We start from the raw sequence: 18,860 nt of genomic DNA, 5'->3' as shown, positions 1-18,860 counted from the left end.
TTTATTATTTGGGCTTGGAGCACAGATTTCTCCCTTGTTTTGCAGCCGCGGGCTGGAAGACAGAAGAGCTTCGGCTCCGAGGAGACTCAACCCCGCAGCCCCCCACCCCCAAGGCTCTCTCGGGGCCAAGGGGTGCTCTCCCCCCCCCCCTTTCCCCGCCCCAGTTTGGACCAGACTCACTCCGCAACCCCAAATCCCCTTCCCCTTACCATGGCAGCTCTGCCCGGGACGGTGCCTCGGATGATGCGCCCGGCTCCGGGGCAAAACTACCCTCGCACAGGATTCCCTTTGGAAGGTAGGTTTGGGAAAAGCACCTCTCTATACCGCTCCTTCCACCCCCTGCCCCCCATTTGGTGTAACGGGGAGGGGGGTGGGCAGGGCTGCAGCTGAACTTTGCAGCTGGGCTTGGGGGATCCCGACCTGAGCATCCAACTTCAGTTCCGTCCCCTTCCCTCTGCAGCTGCTCCGGCCCCGCGAAATTACCGGGTTTGAGCTTTTTTGTTTGTTTGTTTGGGGGTTTTTGTTTGTTTGTTTTCTTAATTATTATTTTCCCTCGTTTTCCCCTGTTTAAAGTAGTATCAGATTTTGTGGGGACAAGTTCTCATGGTTTGGATGTTGTCGTTTTGGTGTTATTTTTTTAAACCCGCAAATATGGTTTAATCCCCCCGAAAAAAAAAAAAAATGCGGGAAAAACCAACCAAATCGATTGTTTTCAACTTCTCTAAAAGAAAAGAATAATTTTAAAAAAATAATAATCGCAACAGCCCGGAGGTGGGAGCATCCACTGAGCTGTCCTTGGGCTGGCGAGGGGAAAAGGGGAGGTGGGGGACACAGACTTTGTAGCTGTCACCTCTCCAAGTGTCATCCTCACCTCGCAGCACATCAACTTTCCCCATTATCTCCTTTTTCTTTGTGTTCCGGGGTTGTTGTTTCGGGATGGGGAGGGGGAATGAAGGAGAGGGGGAGAAGGAAAGAGAAAATGAGAGCGGGACCCTTCTCCCCGCATTTATTAACCAGGAAAATTTCATCCAGCCCGTGATCAAGTGGCGAAACTCAAACCTGTGGAAAACCACGCAGGCTGCAAAACACACAAGCTGGGGGGATTTGTTAAAGTGCTTTTCTGTAGCAAATGAAGTAAAACAGACGGCAAGGGAAAGGATCAAAGGATTACAACAATATTTGCACAACATGACTGGGAATAATGAAAAGAGAGAGCGGCCGGCGGTTTTAGTACCTCTTGAATGTAAAATTGGCCACTCGAGTGTTATCTGTCGATAATGATATATCCAGGGAGCGCTGGCCAAGTGACTCGGAATTAGTGGTGCATGATTCTTGTTAAATCGCGAGGCAATTTCTGGAATCGACTTTTCTTTGTATAAAGAAGGAAAAAGAAAAAAAAATCACACACATTTCCCCCCCTCTCCCCCCCTGCCTTCCCCTGGCCCTCGCCCCCTCCAGCCTTTCTGCAAATTACCCAGCTGAGTTCTCCCCTCTCCCTTTTTTCAACCTTTATTTTTTTATTTTTTTTATGTTTTTTAACTTTTTTTTTCCCCCCAGCCTGTGAAATCGTATTAATCTGCAAGATCTACATTGCGAGATATTAAACAAATTGGGGAGGGGGGAGGATTAAGAAGCCGCTGGTTCCCCCCACCCTTCTTCTCCCCGCTTCAGGCAGGGATGCTCCGCTCAAGGTGGCGGGGGATCCGCGCTTACTCCGCACGTCCTCAAACCGCTCAACAAAACTACACACACACACAGATCTAAAAAGGGCTCTGTAGGGTATTTAAAGGTTTTTTTTTTAAAGTTTGTTTGAAAGCGGATGGCCCTGTAATTTGAAGCAAGAAGTGCAGGGCGGTTTTTTTATAGTAGGGGGAGAAAAAGGGGAACTTTTTGGGGAGGTTTTGCGATGTGGTTTTAAATCCTTTCCCGTCGGCTGCGGTTTAAAACATAGGTGGGAAATGTCAGAAAAAAAAAAAAATACAGCTACGAGTACAAACGGCGTGGGTACCTCGGAGCGATGGGAGGGTGGGTCAGGGTTTATTTTTATTTTCCCTCTGTCAGGGTAAAATCTCGTTGATGGAGAAAAAGACCGAGGCCAGGGGATGGGCGGGAGGCTTTTCCGTTCTTTTAAAAATTCAAATACCTGTGCGGGGCGGTCTGCGTCCCGTTTTGCTGGATTTTTCCCTCTTTTAACTTTTTTCCCCCCTTCTTGTTCTGTGTTTTGTTGTTGTTGGTTTTTTTTTCCCTTCAGTTTCCACCCCGCTAGGCCAGGGCAGGGTGAACCAGCTCGGAGGGGTGTTCATCAATGGTCGTCCACTTCCCAACCATATTCGACATAAAATCGTGGAGATGGCTCACCACGGGATCCGGCCCTGCGTGATTTCCCGGCAGCTGCGGGTCTCCCACGGTTGTGTCTCCAAAATCCTCTGCAGGTACCAGGAGACGGGTTCCATCCGTCCCGGAGCCATCGGAGGCAGCAAACCCAGGGTGAGTGCAATGCTGGAGCCGAGTTAAACTCATGTTCCTGTTAAAAAAAAAAAAAATTAAAATAAATGAAGTAAATGAGGATGTTTTAGGGGGTGAGAAGTTGGTTTACTGTTGTTGTTGGGGTTTTTTTTGAGACGGATACGCGGGGAAAAGGGAGAGAAGGGGAAGGGGGATGTAATAAAGCTGCAATTTGTAGGCTCGGAATGGGTAAAACGATGGGTGAAGAGTTGAAGGCTATGAATAAATTTGAAGTGATTTCCCCCCCACCCCCGTGTGCAACAAGTGGTGGGCGTTCAAACATTTGCTTCGGCCCCGCTGCGTGGGGAGAAGGCGACCTGGGGTGTTTCGGGGAATAGGAAATCCCTGAGTGTTCTTAGGTCCTCCAGAAAAGCGTCCCCTGTGTCTCCTCCGGAGCCCTGGGTCTCATCCTTGTCCTCACAGGGTCATTATTTTTAGGATGGCCAATATCTGGGAGAGAAGAGACTTTGCCCAGCTTCATTTTCCTCTTTTTGCCCCCCTCAAATCCCTGTTTTTAGCCTCCGAACCAGCAGGCAGGGAGAGGAGGTTTGACCTGAGCTGAACACCTTCTCTTTTCAATTAAAAGTGTTTTTTTTCTCTCTCTCTCTCTCTCTCTCATTTTTTTTTCCTTTCTTTCTTTTTATTTCTTTCTCCCTCCCCTTCCCTCGGCTATGCACCGGTGTCCCTTGATCACAAAAGCAGGTTGCGACTCCCGACGTGGAGAAGAAAATCGAGGAATACAAAAGGGAAAATCCCGGGATGTTTAGTTGGGAGATCCGAGACAGGCTCCTGAAGGATGGACACTGCGACCGCAGCACCGTGCCCTCAGGTGAGAAGACAACTTGGCAAGAAGGACACCCCCCTCCTGAAACCTTCAGCAAGATGGAGGGAAATTATTCTTGCCATCAGGAAAAAAGGGAAAAAAAAAAAAAGTTTATATCTATGCATTTGCAGGGGTTACAAACACCCTTTTGGCCTTTGCTATCATAACGAAAAAAAAAAAATAATTAAAAATCACAAACCCACAGCAGCAAATAAACAGCAGGCAAGAGGGGGGAGGGTTGTGCCCTGGCCAGGCTGTGGTCTGGTGGAAAAACAAACACAAACAAACCAATTTTCCCGACTTCTTCCAATTGCCTTGGAAGCAGAGGGGCTCCCAGGGTGGAAGGAGCCTGCAGGGGTGCAGACCCCAAAGCCAGGGCTAAAGGGGCCTCCAGGTGCCCTGGTGGGACTTGTTGTGGGGGTAGCAGAGCAGTGTTTCCAGCAGCCAGGGCCCCTTGTTGCTCCTTAAAAATGACCCCATACCCCATGATCTGACCCACAGGAACATGTGAGTCCTTTAGGTCCTGGCTGAGAGTTCTCTTTCTGTTTTTTTTCTGGGGGCTGAGCAATTTCTACAGGGCACATCTTCCCCAGAATGTGGTGTCCAGGGCAGGGCCCAGGTCTGAATTGAGGCTCTGGGTCCCATTTGAGTTTGAGGGAAGTGAATTGGGGTGCTGGGGGGACAATAGAGCAAGGGTAAACCTAGGGGTGCACACCCGGGGTGTCAATATTCCATGGGGTGTTGCACACAATTGAGTGCTTCTTGTGTTGGGTGTCTCAGGGGGATGGTGATGAGCAAGCCCAACTATAGGTGTCCATCTCAGCAGCTTGGTGAGCCCAAGGGTGTTCTGGAGGGTGCAGAGGACCAGGCAGGTGCATCCCCACGGGAAAAGTGAGTGCAGATGCCCTTGGTGGGGGTGCGAGGCCTCCTGCCCACGTCATGCAGCTCCAGCTTGGGTTTTCCTGGATGTTTTCCACCTTGCCTTCCCAGGCAGCTTATACTTGCCTTTTTGTCTTTGACTGTCTGAGGTTTAGTGAGTTCGATTAGCCGTGTGCTACGCATCAAATTCGGGAAGAAAGAGGAAGAGGAGGACTGTGACAAGAAGGAGGAAGATGGGGAGAAGAAGGCCAAGCACAGCATAGACGGCATCCTGGGCGACAAAGGTAAAAAGTGACAGCGTGGGCACCCAGGGCTGGACTGGAAGGGACATTTGAGAGAGGAGGGGACACATCCCTCCTTGCGAGAGTAAGGCGAGGGGTGGCTTCAAAGCCTCTGGTGTTGATGCTTTCCAAAAGTGAGTGGTGGCAGAGCTGAGGGTGTGATGCAAAGCCCTGGGAGCAGAAGGTGGTACCCAACCCCTCCGACTCCGGGTGCCTGGGAAGGCTTCCTCTTCCCAGGAGGAAGAGTTGTTGGTGTTTTGCTCCAGATCCATGATTTGTCAGGAGGGAAAAGAGATGGCTTGAGGGGTGTGTATGTATGTGTGTGTGTGTGGAGTGGCATCCCTGATTCTTAAATGAATTTGTTAAACAGATTTCTCTCCTGCTCTCTAAGTGGTCCCCTGAAACTCTGCCTGACAGTTGACCGATTTGGCCAATCAATATTAATTACAGCAGCCGGGATCGGTGCTTGCCGCGGGGCCACCGGTCCCAGGGATGCACTGAGGGGGAGTTGGGGGGGGTCCTGGGGTCAGAGGAAAGCGGGGGGGATCTGAACCCCTAAATCAAATCAGGCAAACTCAACCTGGCGTTTCTGATGATAATTGTGAGGCCAGGGCAGTGCTCCCCCCGTCAGCGCTTTCCTCTCGTGGGAAGAGAAATATTAAGAGGAGGAAAAAGGAAAAAGACAAAAAATTAAAAGGAGGAAAAAGGAAAGTTTTGAAAGCTCCTGTGCTGTGAATGTGGGGTGAGGGATGAGGCGAGGTTGGAGCCAGCCATGGTGGTGTTTGTGATTTTCTTTTTGGCAGTCTCAGTGGGAGTGATGATTCCCCTTCCTCACCCCCCCCCCCCCCAAAAAAAAAAAGAAAAAAGTGGGAAAGATGGAACTTTTACTGGACATAAATGAGGTTTATCAGTGAAGGTGTTTGAAAAGATGAGGAAGTTTTGAGCAAAGGGAGGGAGGAGCTGCTGTCTCAGTTTGGGCAGAAAATCATTTCCTTGTGGCATGGAGCTCGGTGCTTTTTTCTGAGGGGGGGAACCCTGCAGTTACACAAGTCTAGAGGAAGAGCTGCAGGGAATTTGGGTTTGCTTGGGTTTTTTCTCTGCAATTAACGGGGAAAATAATGATGATCCAGGCCTGCCAGGGTTGAGTCAGTTGGAAATTTGGGGAAAATTGTCGAGATCGTCGGTGTCGGGTGAAGGAGCTGGGGGGAGGAAGGGGAGAATTATTTTCCATGTGGAGAGGGTTCCTGCTCCGGGTGTGGGAAGGAACAGGGGGTGATTTACAAAGTTTCTCGCTAACTAACAAGTTTTCCCTATTTTGGGACAATGCGGGTGAAGTGGGGGAACTGGGGGCAGGAAAAAAAAAAAAGCTTATCCGTGTCACCATCAAATGTTACCGAGAGTTTCAAATTTAGGTACAGAAAAGGGGGTTCTTTAAGGATACGATCCTTTTTTTTTTTTTTATCCTCCCTTTCCCCCCCTTTTTTCCTCTCCCTTCATCACCCTTTTTCTGCCCCCCCCTTTTTCTGTCCCCCCTTTTTCTCCCCACTTTTTTTCTCCTCCCTTTTTTTCCCCTCTTTTCCCCCCTTTCTCCCCTCCCTTTTTTTTCCAACCTTGAAGATGAACTTCACTTACAAAGACCTTCAAGTCTATTGAAGCTTTATAAGCAAAAGATTCCTGACCACAAAAGCAAACAGTAGAAGGAAAAAAAAAAAAAAAAAAAAAAAAAAAAAAAAAAAAAAAAAAAAAGGAAAAAAAAAAAGGGGGGGGGGGGGGGGAAAACCCTAGGCTGCCTTAAAAATGGAGTAAAGGGATGGGGGAGGGAGGGCTTGTCTATTCTCATTCAAAATTCTGCAAGGAGGAGAAAAAGTTGGGACAAAGGGCCAAGGAAGGGAAGAAAGGGAGATAAATTATTCAAAACTCCCTGCTGTTAGATAGTTTTGTAATATTATAGGACCGTCTGTTGGCAAAAGGATGGCCGTTGGACGTTGCAAAATGTTGCTTGTGATTTGGAAACAGGCGATGCTCATTTGCAAATCGGGCCTATTGTGTCCGCGGAAAGCTCCCCCCCCTCCATCACTTTGGGGTGTTTTTAATTTTATTGGGGCGGGGGAAGGAGATTTTTGAGTTCGAGATTTATTTTATTCGAGCCTCACCGCTTGGGGGAAAAAAAAAATATTAATCTGCTGATTGATTTTTTTTTTTTTTTTTCCTCTTGTCCGGGAATGTTTTCCTCATCACCACCCCCAAAATAAAGAAGGGGAAAAAAAAAAAAAAAAAAAAAAAAAAAAGAGAGAGAGAGAGGGAAGGAGATGGAGGCTTTTTATTCCTTAATAACATGCAGAAGTGTGTGTCAATAAGGAAAACAAAACGCTCCCTTCTTCCTTCATGGGTAATATCGCGGACAAATAAAACGCGAGCCCCCATTTCTTTATGAAACCAGCTCGGGTTGAATCGAGGGCTAATTTGGGCAAATTCCTGATGCCGGAGCCCGCGGAGCGCCGCGTTACCTCCGAGCGCGCAGGCTCCGCGCCCTTTCCCATCACTTGAGATAAATCGCTGTGTATCAGTATGGTTTTATTGCTGGAGGTTTTTTTGGTGAGTTTTTTTTCTTTTATCTCCGCCGCAATTGCGCTCTGACTCCGTAGATTTGCGGACAAATCACCTCCCTCCCCCAAAAACCCCAAAAAACATTAATTTGGGGTTTGGGGAGGGGGAGCATCAACTGCAGCCGCGGAGGGTCGGACCCGGCTCCATCCCAGCGCTGCCACGATCTGCCCAAAGTCGAGCGCAATTTTAAAAGAAAAAAAAAAATAAATTTACCGCCCTCAATGTATATTTTTCACGTCTGGAAAAAGTTTTAATGGCCCCAGTTGAGGTCATTGATGTTTCAACTTGCAAAACACTCCGTGTGCGCTGGGTATTTTTCATTTTATTTTATTTTTTCTCGGAAATTATAGGACTCTAAAGATTTCCCCCTCCCCACCCTGCTAATTTTCTCGGGCGCTTCGCAATAAAATAAAAATACTAACGCGCTCCTGACACTTGTTCACCACCTCTACGTGGGTTTGGCGTTTGCTTTTTAATATGTTTGGGGTTTTTGGTTTTGTTTTTTTTTTTTTTTAATCGCGTTTTTATTATTATTGAGGATGGCGTGGGGAGAGGAGGTAGGAGGGGGGGGATAAAAACTTTGTTTTGGCCTTTTTCTTCTTGACAAACGCCTTTGCTCCATTTGCGGGTTCTCCTTGCGGGGAGCCGGAGGAAGACAGCCCTAAATGCTCTCTCTTTTTAAGTGTTAAAGAAAGCTTCCACCCTGCGCCTGTTTCTTTCTATCGTCTGCTTGGCATTTAATAATGTTAAGACTTATTAGAGCTGGTAATGAAAACTGTGGCTGTTGAATAGGGAGCTGTGTTGGAGAAGGGTGTAATAGCTCCAAGGCATGCTAAGAAATGTATTTATCCCCAATCAGTACTCACTCTCTGAGTTCCCAGCACAAACGTTAAGTTGAAGGGTTTTAAGGCAGATTAAATTGAGCCTTTATTTCTTTGCACTTTCATCTTTAAACGGCTCACTCCAGCTAGCCCTGGGCATATATTCATGAGGCTTCACTTTATTTTATTTTATATATATATATATATATGTATAATTTTTCCCCTCCCCTTGTTAAGCCCGAGTTATTATTATTTTGAGGGGGGGGATTGTTGTTATTTATTTTGGGGTTCCTTCGAGAGGGTCACGCGTGGGTGATGCGCTGCTCTCCAGCACACCCGAGGTGCTCGGTGGGGATGGATGGAGGGGGGGGTGTTGTGGTTATTTGACAACCCCCAAATCTAAGGGGGTGCTGAGGGTTCAAGGAGGGAAGAGCAGGGGGGGGAAACCTCATCCTGGCGGGGTATTAATTGCAACCAGACGCGGGGGAAGGCGCGGAGGGGGCAGTGGGGTTATGAGGAAGGCGATCTGCTTGGACTGGAGGGAGAGAGAAGTGCGGGGGCTCCCCCGCACATCTCCTCCCCCCACGCGTGTCACCCCGGTCCTCCCTCCCCCCTGCACTGCTGCGGGATGCAGGATGCCTGCGGGAGGATGCTGAGGGCTGGGGCGGTGCTCAAGCGGGTCACAAATGGGGGGGGAAAATATATGGAGGAGGGAGGGGGGGTTTAAATTATTTTTTCTGCTTGGTTTTATTTCTCTCGACTCCACTTTATTGTAGGGAGTTTCTCGCCCCGATCACGGCGTGGCAATTGTTGCTTGGGCTGGGGAAAGGAGGGGATGGCGGGGGGGTGGTGGTGGGGATTTTTCTTGGAATAATCCAGGTGAGAAATGTGGTTTGGGGCGGGGGGGGGGAGGATATTTGGACACTCGGAGGTGATAACGATTTAATTTAGTAGAGGTCACTGTCGCTTATGTGGGGGGCAGTGGGGGGCTGGAGCCAGGAGGGAGCTCTTTGGGCTGGGTGTACCAGGTCCTGCCAAATTTAATTAGTCTCGGAGGAGGGAAAGGATAGGGAGAAAGAGGGGGGACACATACACAGCACCCCCCCAACACACATACACCTGGAAAGGGGCTTTGTTTCTCAAACAGGGAAGGGGGGGGGAAGTGTAGGAGAGGGGATAAGGAGTCAATTTATCAGCAAACAATCTGCATCGATTTAAAACCAACAAGCGCTTTCTCTGTAAATGTATGTTTAGAAGGGAGATGGGGGGGGCTGAGGAGGGGGGAGAGAGGGAATAGACACTTCATCAAATCAAGGGATTACGAAAGGTTGGCAATCTAATCAAACAGAGACCAGGCGGGATTTGTGAGTGTTGCGAGTGGGATCAGCTCTAATAATGGGGGGCAGGAAAGAGATAGGATAGTGTCAAGCAATTCATTGGCTTTAGGCTGAGTTATTCTGTGCATATTTCAGGGAGCGAAGAGGAAAAAGGAGGGGAAAGAAAGGGAAAAAAAAAAAAAAAAAGGGAGAGGGAGAAGGAAGAGGGGGGGCTGGATGTGAGCACACACGGAGCTTACATGTCACAAAAAAAGCTGAGACAAATGAGGTACAACAATAAACACAGATAACAATTACAAAGGCAAACAGTGGCTTTTGGGAACAAGTAGCTGCAGAACCTGGTCTACATAAACAAAGTAGGCAAATGTTTGCAAGATAAACTCCTTCCTAAATCAAGTGTGACGGGAAGGAGAGAAGAGAGGAGGAGAGATAAGGTTGGAAGGGGGAATAAACGAGTATAATCTAATACAAGACGTTTTTAAAAACAAACTTAAGACAAGGATGCGGGGAGAGAGGTTCAATTATACAGTAGGAAGTGAAATAATATAAGGGAGATGTTTGTGATCCAGGGTTTGTTTGATTGGGTTTTGTTTTGTGGTTTGCTTTTTTTTTTTTTTTTCCCTTCTTTTTCTACATCATTCCACCTCCCTTCTTTGGGGGAGAAGAATAGGTTCAACTATAGACCGGGGGAGGGGAAAAAAAAGCAAATATTGCTATGAGGAGCACTGCCTGGATGGTTGGGTGCCAGGGGTTCAGCTCGGAAGGAAAAGGAAATACATTCTAGACGTTTTAATGCATGATTTGAAGGTGGATGGTAGATTACATTCTACTGAGAGGGGTAGGAAGTAGATATTTGGCCATGCGGGGGAGATGGTTGACGTGATAGAGAGGAGAAGAGGAAGGAAACTGTAAGGACTATTTCTAATCCGAGGTTTCGCCCATAATTGGGGTAGGAGAAAGAAGGCAGAGATTGAATTAAGCGGCAGGAAAGGCTGAGAGCAAAATGTGTTATCCAGGTGTGTGCAGGGGTTGTTCAGAAACAAACAGATCCCTTCTTCCCCATCACCAAAAAAAAAAAAAAAAAAAAGCCTCTCAACCCCCAAATAATTTAAAGAAGTAGTTTAAGGCTATGTTGAGGCTTATTCTCTTTTATAGAGACATGTATATGTGGATCTCTCCAAATGAGAATTGTACATAAGAGGGGAGAGACGTGTCTGCAGTGTGGTTAAAGGAATTAGATATTTACCAGTTTGAAATAAGCCTGGTTATAAAAAAAAAAAAGGAGAGAGAGAGAGACACTGAAAAGATGAGACGGGGAGAACACTTCAAACGAATTCATCATCTGGAGTGGTGAAGGGGAGATTTAGAGACAGTATTGGGAAGTTATTTAGATATTAATAACATATTTTCCTGAGGCGTCAGGAGTGCCTCCATACGCACTTTTTTCTCGCAGCTATTTGGCTGGGTGAAATATGGGAGACCCAAATGTTGGGAAGAGATAACACAATCAGCCTAGCCCTGGTCCTGTGACTGCATCATAGCATTAAACCCGGATTAACCTCCCCTTTCTCCCCCTCTCCCAGTCCACCCCCCCCCCCTCCCGCCTTCTAGCCCTCCCCCCCCCTCCCAAGAAGCTTTCCAAATTTTTCAGAGGAATTTACATGGCAGGATTTTAAAGCACATATAACACTGGCCTTAAAGCTGTAAGGTACTTACTCGAGCATTAGGGTAAGGCAGAGGGGGGGAAGTATCTTTCTGAAAATTACGTTTGCTACAAAAGAAATAAGCAAATAAGGGACCCTCTTAAGACCTGAGCTTTGGAGATATTATATATTTATAGAGACTATTCTTAAAAAAATATTAAAAAGAGGGGGGGGAAAGCTCATTTCAATCAGCTGCCACATTACTCTTTTCTCCACCACTGGGGTTTGCTGCTTTTTTTTTTTTTTTTTTTTTTTCTTACTTTAATCTGAAGTTCAGTCTGATTTGGGCTCTGGGATTTGTTTTTGGAGGGCGAGAAGATGCTGAGGAAGGGAGTCCCAGGATGGGAACTGTCTCACTGTCTCCGAGGGACGGGGAGGAGGAACCCCGGGTGGGAGCTGCTCCTGCCTGACCCTGCCCCGCTTCCCCCTCCGCGCAGGGTTGGAGACGCAGGTGGAGCCACCTCGAGGGCTGGATTTTGGGGGGGCTCTTTATCCCCTTCTCCCCAATAAGCTCAGAAAATCCAAGGACTGAAGGAGCTGGGAAGCGCAGGTGCAGCTCAGGGAGGGAGGAGAGATTGGGATGAGGATGCGGCTTTGCCGGAGTGCCCGGGGGTGGGAGTTTTGGTGCATCCCTCTGATGTCTCCCGGCATCTCCTCCTTCCCAAAAATCTTCCTCCTTCCCGGTTCATCCCCACCCGGGGATGGCAGTCGCTCGGGAGGGCTCGGCTCTGCGCTCGCAGTTTGCATGATCTTAGCACAAAAGAAATTAGATGTCAGCTAATGCCTGGTTATAAAGACATTTGTCACCCGGAGTTGGGGAGAAGTGAGGAAGGGATGCGGAGGTGCGGGGTGTGGGAGAGAACCTGAACCAGAGGTGTGGTTTTTTGGGTTGTTTTTTCTTTGTTTGTTTGGGGTTTTTTGTTTTGTTTTGTTTTGTGTTTAGGCCAGAATATGAAGGTGATGTTTTGGGGGAGACGGTTTGGGACCAAGCCCTGCACTTGAGCTGTTGGATGGTTGAGGGAGGTTTGCATCTCCTTGGAGGGGCTGGGAAAGGAAGAAAAAAAAAAAAAAAAAGAGAGAGAGAAAAAAAAAAAAAAAGAAAAAGTAGGTGAGGAAAAGTAGAGGCAGCTTGAGGAAATTGAGAAGCTTATAGTCTTTGATCCTTGGATGCTTTTCCTTATCAGAAACATTTGTGGTGACACCGGTACAAAGGAAGTTCATCATATTACAGACTGCTCGGGCTGCTTGCAGGAATCACTGTCTATTAATTAGCAGGCGCTCTGTCTTGTGGGACATACTAGATCTGAGGCTACATATTACTTGCTTGGATGGCTCTGGGTTCTGTGATGAATTGTTGTAAAAAGGCCGCTGCTGTTTATAGGCTCTGCAGGGATAGCCAAGGCAGGGGGGGAGGCGGGGAGGACCCTCGGCTCATTCATGAAATATATCTATATCTATCAATCTATAGCTGGAGATGGGGAGGGAGGGGGGAAGGAAGGGGGTCGCTCATTCATGAAGTCTGGAGCTGGGGAGACATCTTTGCTCATCCATTTTGTGTGAGGCTGCGGCCCCGGCCGGGCTGCATAGCTTGGGGGTTCCTGGAGCGTTTGGGAGTTGAAATGTGGGAAAGCACTCGTTTAAAAAAAGAAAAATATAAAAATAATAATAATTAAAAAAAAAAAGTCGAAAAGGTTAGCCAACTCTTCCTAAAGAGAGGGCGAAGGTGGTCGCGCTGAAAACGGAAGGTTTCCCTTCCCCACCGAGGGTTGTTCCCCTGGCACCTCCACCTGTTAGCGTAAAAAAAAATCTTCTTTTAAAAAATTATTTCTTTTTTCGGGGGGGCGAGGGCATTAAAAAATGAGGTTCAAGGAGCGGGCTGCCCTTCCTATGTCTGGTCAGCTCCGGCTGCCCTGCCGGAGGGCGATGGATGTGGGGAGGGATGCCCCAGGGAAGGAGGAATGGATGCTCCAGAGCCCCGCGGGAGGTTTCGAGGGGGTGCTCAGCGGAGGCAGAGGAAGGGCAAAACTATTTTTACACCCGCTCTCCCCTTCAAGTCAGCTGTCCCCTGCCCCCGGGCTCGCTTTCTTTAGAAGAAGGAGGAAAAAAAACCTTCTTGGTTTTCACTTTTCTTGTGTCTTGTTTTTCCTTTTTTTTTTTTTTTTTCTTCTTTTTTTTTTTTTTCCTGGTGCTAAAATTGGAAGGCAGCACTCTGCCTGACCCTGGGGAGAGGGGCTGAGGGCAGGGCGGCCGGCGGGGCTCCCTCCCGCCTGAGGTGCGGGCAGCTGGGGGACACAAACCCCCGGCAGCCTTCAGCCTTCACTGCCTTCTTTGTCCCGAGCCCCTAAAGACCGCGGATCAAAGTGACCTGGTGGCATCTTTAAAGGAAGGAGGAGGGAGGGAGGTGGTTGTGGTGGGGGCAAAGCCAGTTATGAAACTGCGGTCCCCAAACCTAAAGTAGGGAAAGGGTTTGGGGGGGGAAGGAATGTCTTAAAAAAAAAAAAAAAAAAATAAAATTACGCTATTTTTCGAAGGGAATTTCCACTCCTGCCATTTCCATTTGCGTCCAAATGTGGAATAGAAAGCAAAGTCCGGAGCGACCGCAATTCTGGAATTTATTTATTTATTTTCTCGTTCCCATTATGGAGACGAATTGATTTGCATTTTTATTGGGAATTAAAGGATAGGGAGGAAAGTTGACTCGACAAGATTGCTCAACGAGAAGCTGCGTTTGAGCAACTCCCCTCCAAGTGGAGTTAAAAATACTCGGGTGTGATTTTTTTCGCCTTGCCTAAAGTTAGAAGAAAGGTCCTTTAAATCGTCCGTGAAACTTCCCACTTTTAAACAACTTCATAAAAATTATTATAGGTTTAAAAAAAACCAGTATTTCCGAAAAACCAGTCCAAGCAGAGCCTCATCTTGCGCTTTAATGCAGAACCCCCGGCTGCATTATTTTGCGTTTTGAAATATATATCGCGTCTTGAAACGGAGGGGGTGAAGGTACAAAGGACACTTCGATGTCGAGGGATATTCAGGGGACAGTCATGTTTAAATTCGCTGCATTTGTCTCCGGCACATTTGATTGCTGATAAAAAGAAAGAAACACTGACATGAATAGGAATGGGGGTTGGGGGGGACGGGATAAATAGCCCCCAACCTTTGTATGGTGTAAATTATCCAAGAGGGCAGATAGTGGAGCTGCTGGTCATTTTAAAAGGACCGTATATATATATGTACAGCCACGTATAGACGCGCGTATTTAGTAAAAAGGTGGAGTTCTCCAGAGGATTGGTTATTATTTTCCCGTGCAGTAACTTAATTCTGTTTAAATTCTTTACTCACTTCTCGAGATGAATGTCTGTTTGATGCTAAACAGCAACAAACTGAGCTATTTTAAGGTTGGTGGGGGTTTTGTTTTATTGGGGGGGGGGTGTTGGGTGTTGGTGTTTTGTTTTGGGAGGGGGGAGGTTCAATATTTAGTTTGTACCTTGTTGATTTGATTCTTTTTTCCTGGAGTTTTCCCCTTAATCTCCTTGCAGCCACAAACCCTCCCTTGTGCGTGTGGCTGAGTGTGCTCGCAGCGGGTAAGCTGCAATTTCCATTCCTGAAACTCCAGCAAAAGGAGGTGGAAAAGTTTTTACAAATGTTGGGGTTTTTTTAAGCAAACACACAAAATAACCACCTTCTTGCCACCCCCTGCTGACTGGGGGGGGGGGATATGTAAAGAGGGAGACACGGCACGGCCTCAGATTAAGACGCATCTAAGGGACGAGGGGATCCAAGTCACATCCAAGTGATTTTGGGGAGTGGAAATTCAATATATATAATATTAAAATCTCCATGCTTCCCAAGGAGAAATGCTCAGCGGTTAACAGTGCAGAGAGGGACAATCTTGCCCGTTTCTGCTTGGCAAGAGCATCTCGGCAAACCTCTGTCAAAGGAGAAAAATAGGGTGGTGGTTGTGATCAATCGCTAAAGAATAAAACTTCAGAGCAGAGAGTTGGTGGGGTTTAGAGTTCAGTTGCAAAGAGTCAAGTGTCCCCCGCGGAGAAAAAAAATATCCCCGACCCCACTCCGCCCCCTCCCCCCCCGTTGTCAGCACGGAAGCTTAAATACTGTAATTATTTTTTTTCCTTACGAAACGGGGAAGGGGGAAAAGCGGAGCCGAAACGCCTTGTGCCCTCGCTCCTCTCCCGGCTGCTGTGACTTCGTGACTTTTCTCTCCGATTTTAAACTTTGCCCAGGCTGAATTTGATCTTTTTAACTCTTCTTCCACCTTCCCTCCTCTTCCCGCCCCCCCCCCCTCTTTTTCTGATGGTATTTTTTTCTCACTCTGTTTTCTCCCCTTAACCTCCTCTCTTTTTTTGTCCTCCTTTCATTTGAAGCGAGGCTTTACAGCTTGCTACACTTTCTAAGTGCATCAATAGCCACTTTAGAAATACAAACAACTTTTAAAGATAAAATAACCAAACCAGAATGGGACTTTCAATGGGGGAATAGTTGTTGTCCTTTACCATGGAGTGTGCAGCCGCCTCTGCCTAATCCAGCTTTCATTTTCACCGACAAATGCCAAGAATCTATATCTGTCTCCCAACCCCTCGGGAGCTTGATTACACGACAAAAGGCTGCCATTATCCGCAGGAGAAAACAGGGAGGGGACACGGGGGCTCGGGCCTCTGAGGATGAGGGCATCTCCAAACTATTGACTTAGTGGATGAAGTCAAGAGCAAACACGCTGAGATCTAAAGGGGGGGAAGGCTCTTGAAGGAGAGGCGGGGGTAGGGGGGATGCTCAGGGAAGGAGCGGAGGAAAAGCAGCAGCAGAAAGTACTTGGAAGTAGTACGGAATGGGAAGGAGAGAGCTTGTGGGGGGAATGAATCCAGCTGTGGAAAGGTTTTCCTCCCTCCCCATTTGAGAGCAGGTTATTCGATGAAAGCTCCTCCTCATTCTCCCAACCCCGGTTATATTTTTTCCTCCCAGTGTGTCTTCCTCTGTAGTGAGATTTATTTTTTTTAAAGATCTTCTCTATTTTTTTTTTAAGGGGAATTTTGGTCTTTCCTCCCGCTGAAATGAGGAAAAAATGAGTTAAACCCCCCAAACCACCCTTCTCGGGGACACACCGGCACAGTGCGGGGTCCCCACCCCGCCGGCCTGTGCATCCTCTCCGGGCTGGGCACATCCTCTCTCCGTCAGCTGCTGCTATCCCCAGGATAGTCTCCCCACAAACTTTTGGGGGGCACAGGGAACTCTCCAGCTCCCTTAGCTTCAGCAGCACGGAGACGGGACAAAAAGCCCGGCGGCAGGACCCCAGTTTTGTCCCTAAACTGGGAATAAATCTGGGTCAAGGTCTCGGCTGCGTGTTTGGAGAAGGAGTCAACACTTGCTCCCCGGGCTCAGCCCCGCTGAGAATTAGGGGTGGCGAGGGATGGAAAGGCAAAAAACCCAAACCAAAACAAAAAACAACCCACAAAACAAAACCCAAACCGACCCGCAGGGTCTGGCAGGGAGAAGTCACCCCACGCCGCTGCTTTTCAGGTTTAACTGGCTGCGTTTTGCATGACTGCCTCATTAGCCACTGCTGAGCAGGGATTTACGGTCCAGGCTCATCCCGGCCCGTCGTGGACAAAAGTTATTTCAACCCTATCTGTAATTTATCTGGGTCACCTAGGGAGAAATCCTCCGGGTACGGCGAGTCCTAGAAGCAATACCAAAGGAGTCCCACCGCCCTTAATTACTCTTTAATCAACCTAACGCAGTGGTCCCTTTAAAGAGCTGCTTTTGGTGCGAGAGCTGCGTTTAAGCATCTGCTTCCCGGCCGAGGCTGAGGAGCCAAAAACCTGCTCCAGCTTAAGGGATTTAAAGGTGTGGAGCGTGTGTTTCGGTCTGGGCCCTGCAAGCATCCCTTTTGCTGTAATCACCAAAGTATTAAACAAAGGCAGAGGGTGGCGGGGAGGTGGGAAGAACCTGGAGGATCCGATTTAAACTACAAAGGCACTAAAGGAGCCGAAATTCATCTCTTAAGCGAAATTCATCTCCGCAGAGAGCGATGGGGAGAGCAGGCTGGGGTTGCAGCTCTCCCGTCTCCGGGCTGGGCTATTTCTCCTTGTAATAAGCCCAGCCAGATAGTTTATTTTAAGTTATTATAATTTACACACACCCCTCCACCCGCCCTTTTCACGATATTAAGAAAAAGGCGGTGAACCTGACAGTTCGCAGCGGGATGCTGACCCAGGTTTTCCTCACCGAAATTTTGCTTTGCTTTGGGAAAAGTGCACAGCATACCCCGGCTCTGCGGTCCTCCGGACAGTTCAGTGTCTGGCAGGGACAGAGCAGCTGTTGCGAGAGAGAATAAGTATTAGAAGAAAGAAAGAAGGGGAAAAAAAAAAACCTAAAATCCTTGTAATCTTGGGACGTATATAATCTACGTCTCCCTGAATCCCAAAAGGCAGCGGACCCGTCTCTCTGATTTATTTTTACGCTAGCCTAGTTTGCATCCCAAAGAAGTAAACTGCTATTTTTAACCACTGGTTTAAAGCTTAATTAAAAGCCCCTAAACTGATTGTTTTGAAAATTGATTTAGAGGAATTGCCCCAGGGCTGAGACGCTATCTAAGCCAAGTTGCAGTCCCAGAGCTCGCAGTGGTGTCTGAATCGTTAACCCCGAAGAGGCAGGAGTCGCCGGCTATAGATGACACATGGGCCAGCGGGGTCCCTACACCCTCTGGAAAGAAAGGTCCTTTGTTAGCCCTGGTTACTGGCTTGCTTGGGTGGATCTCCGCTGGCTTCCTGGAGTTACGAGGTTTAATTGAATTAAGGGAAGCTCTAAGATGCTTGTGACAGCCGGATGAGAGAACTCTTCCTTCCCTCTGCAGATCTTGGGGAGCGGAGCTCCTCCGGGGTGTGTGTGTGTGTTTTTGGATTAGAGAAAGGTGGATGCAGGAGAGGAGGGTCACTCCATCTCCAAAGGTGGGCTGTGTAGGGGAAGGGACAGGTTTTTTGGTGCTCAGACCCCTTTTTCTCAGCCATCTGCGCTCGGCACAGCAGCAGAGGTGCCGCCGAGCCACCGCTGCTGTAATTATCTTCAATTGCTTCCCCGGGAGAAGGGGCTTTACCTGCTTAAAAGGGGTGAAATGAAAGTTGGTTTGAAGGCTTGAAGGAGGGGGGGGGGGGGAAGGCGGAGGCGGTGGAGAGGGTGGGGGTGGAAAGTTGGGAAGGGAAGTGGTATTTCAGCCCCGTAATTAGATGTAAACAAGAATAGAGACGGGGCTCCATGGTCAGACAACTTGATTGTTAAGGGATTAACACCTAAGTAAACCAATAAAGGCTTCGCGTTGCTGGTGAGAGGGCTGCGGGCCAGGCAGGGGCTGTGTAAGACTATCAAGGCCTTAATGGGCTCCCCCCCGGCAGAGCCAGGGCAGCATATTAATAAACCCCCGAGAAAACGGCAATTTATTCTCGGCCTGGACACGTGTGGGGCCACCCTAGCAATTTTTGGAGCTTGGTTTTTCAGGATCTTGGCAAAGGTTTTGAATTGTTAGCGTTGTTTTGGTGCCTAGGAAGTGAGGGGACATTCCCTTCTCTCCTTCGGGATGCTTCAAAGTAGGAACCCAGCATTACTCGGCATTAATACACACCCATCATTAATGAACACCCACCGCCCTATTTATTAGGGAAATAAATGAGTTAGAAGGGGGTCTCCTATACGGGAGCACTCCCGTGTTTCACCACCTCCACACATGTGAGCAGGACGGTTTTTTAAGTACAAGGGGAACTGCAGGTTCCTTCAATCCTTTAGTTGCTCCATCCCTTTAAACAGTAGCTTAAAAAAAGAAGAAAAAAATTAAAAAAAAAACTTCAGAGTCAGCTTGAGCAAAACCCTCTTGGGCGTAGCTCTCCAGGTTTGCCTCC

General features: G+C 48.0%; 1 protein-coding gene across 4 annotated transcripts in view; it reads left to right on the top strand.

Moving 5' to 3' along the window:
• Window positions 1-210: 210 nt before the first annotated feature.
• Window positions 211-18,860, top strand: part of PAX7 (paired box 7) — a 100,672-nt gene continuing 82,022 nt past the window's right edge. For 2 of the 4 annotated variants that reach the window (XM_008503686.2, XM_008503683.2), the window contains exons 1-4: window positions 211-295; window positions 2,252-2,487; window positions 3,205-3,334; window positions 4,363-4,491. In XM_008503686.2, coding sequence (XP_008501908.2) covers window positions 211-295; window positions 2,252-2,487; window positions 3,205-3,334; window positions 4,363-4,491 — 580 coding nt within the window. Of the gene's footprint in view, window positions 296-2,251; window positions 2,488-3,204; window positions 3,335-4,356; window positions 4,492-18,860 lie in introns of all 4 variants that reach the window. The other 2 variants (XM_008503685.2, XM_008503684.2) reach the window with 2 other exon arrangements.

The sequence above is a fragment of the Calypte anna genome, chromosome 21, assembly GCF_003957555.1.
Source record: "Calypte anna isolate BGI_N300 chromosome 21, bCalAnn1_v1.p, whole genome shotgun sequence".
Classification (NCBI taxonomy): domain Eukaryota; kingdom Metazoa; phylum Chordata; class Aves; order Apodiformes; family Trochilidae; genus Calypte; species Calypte anna.
The sequence above is the reverse complement of the archived record's forward strand: the minus strand, read 5'-3'. Positions and strand labels throughout refer to the sequence as shown.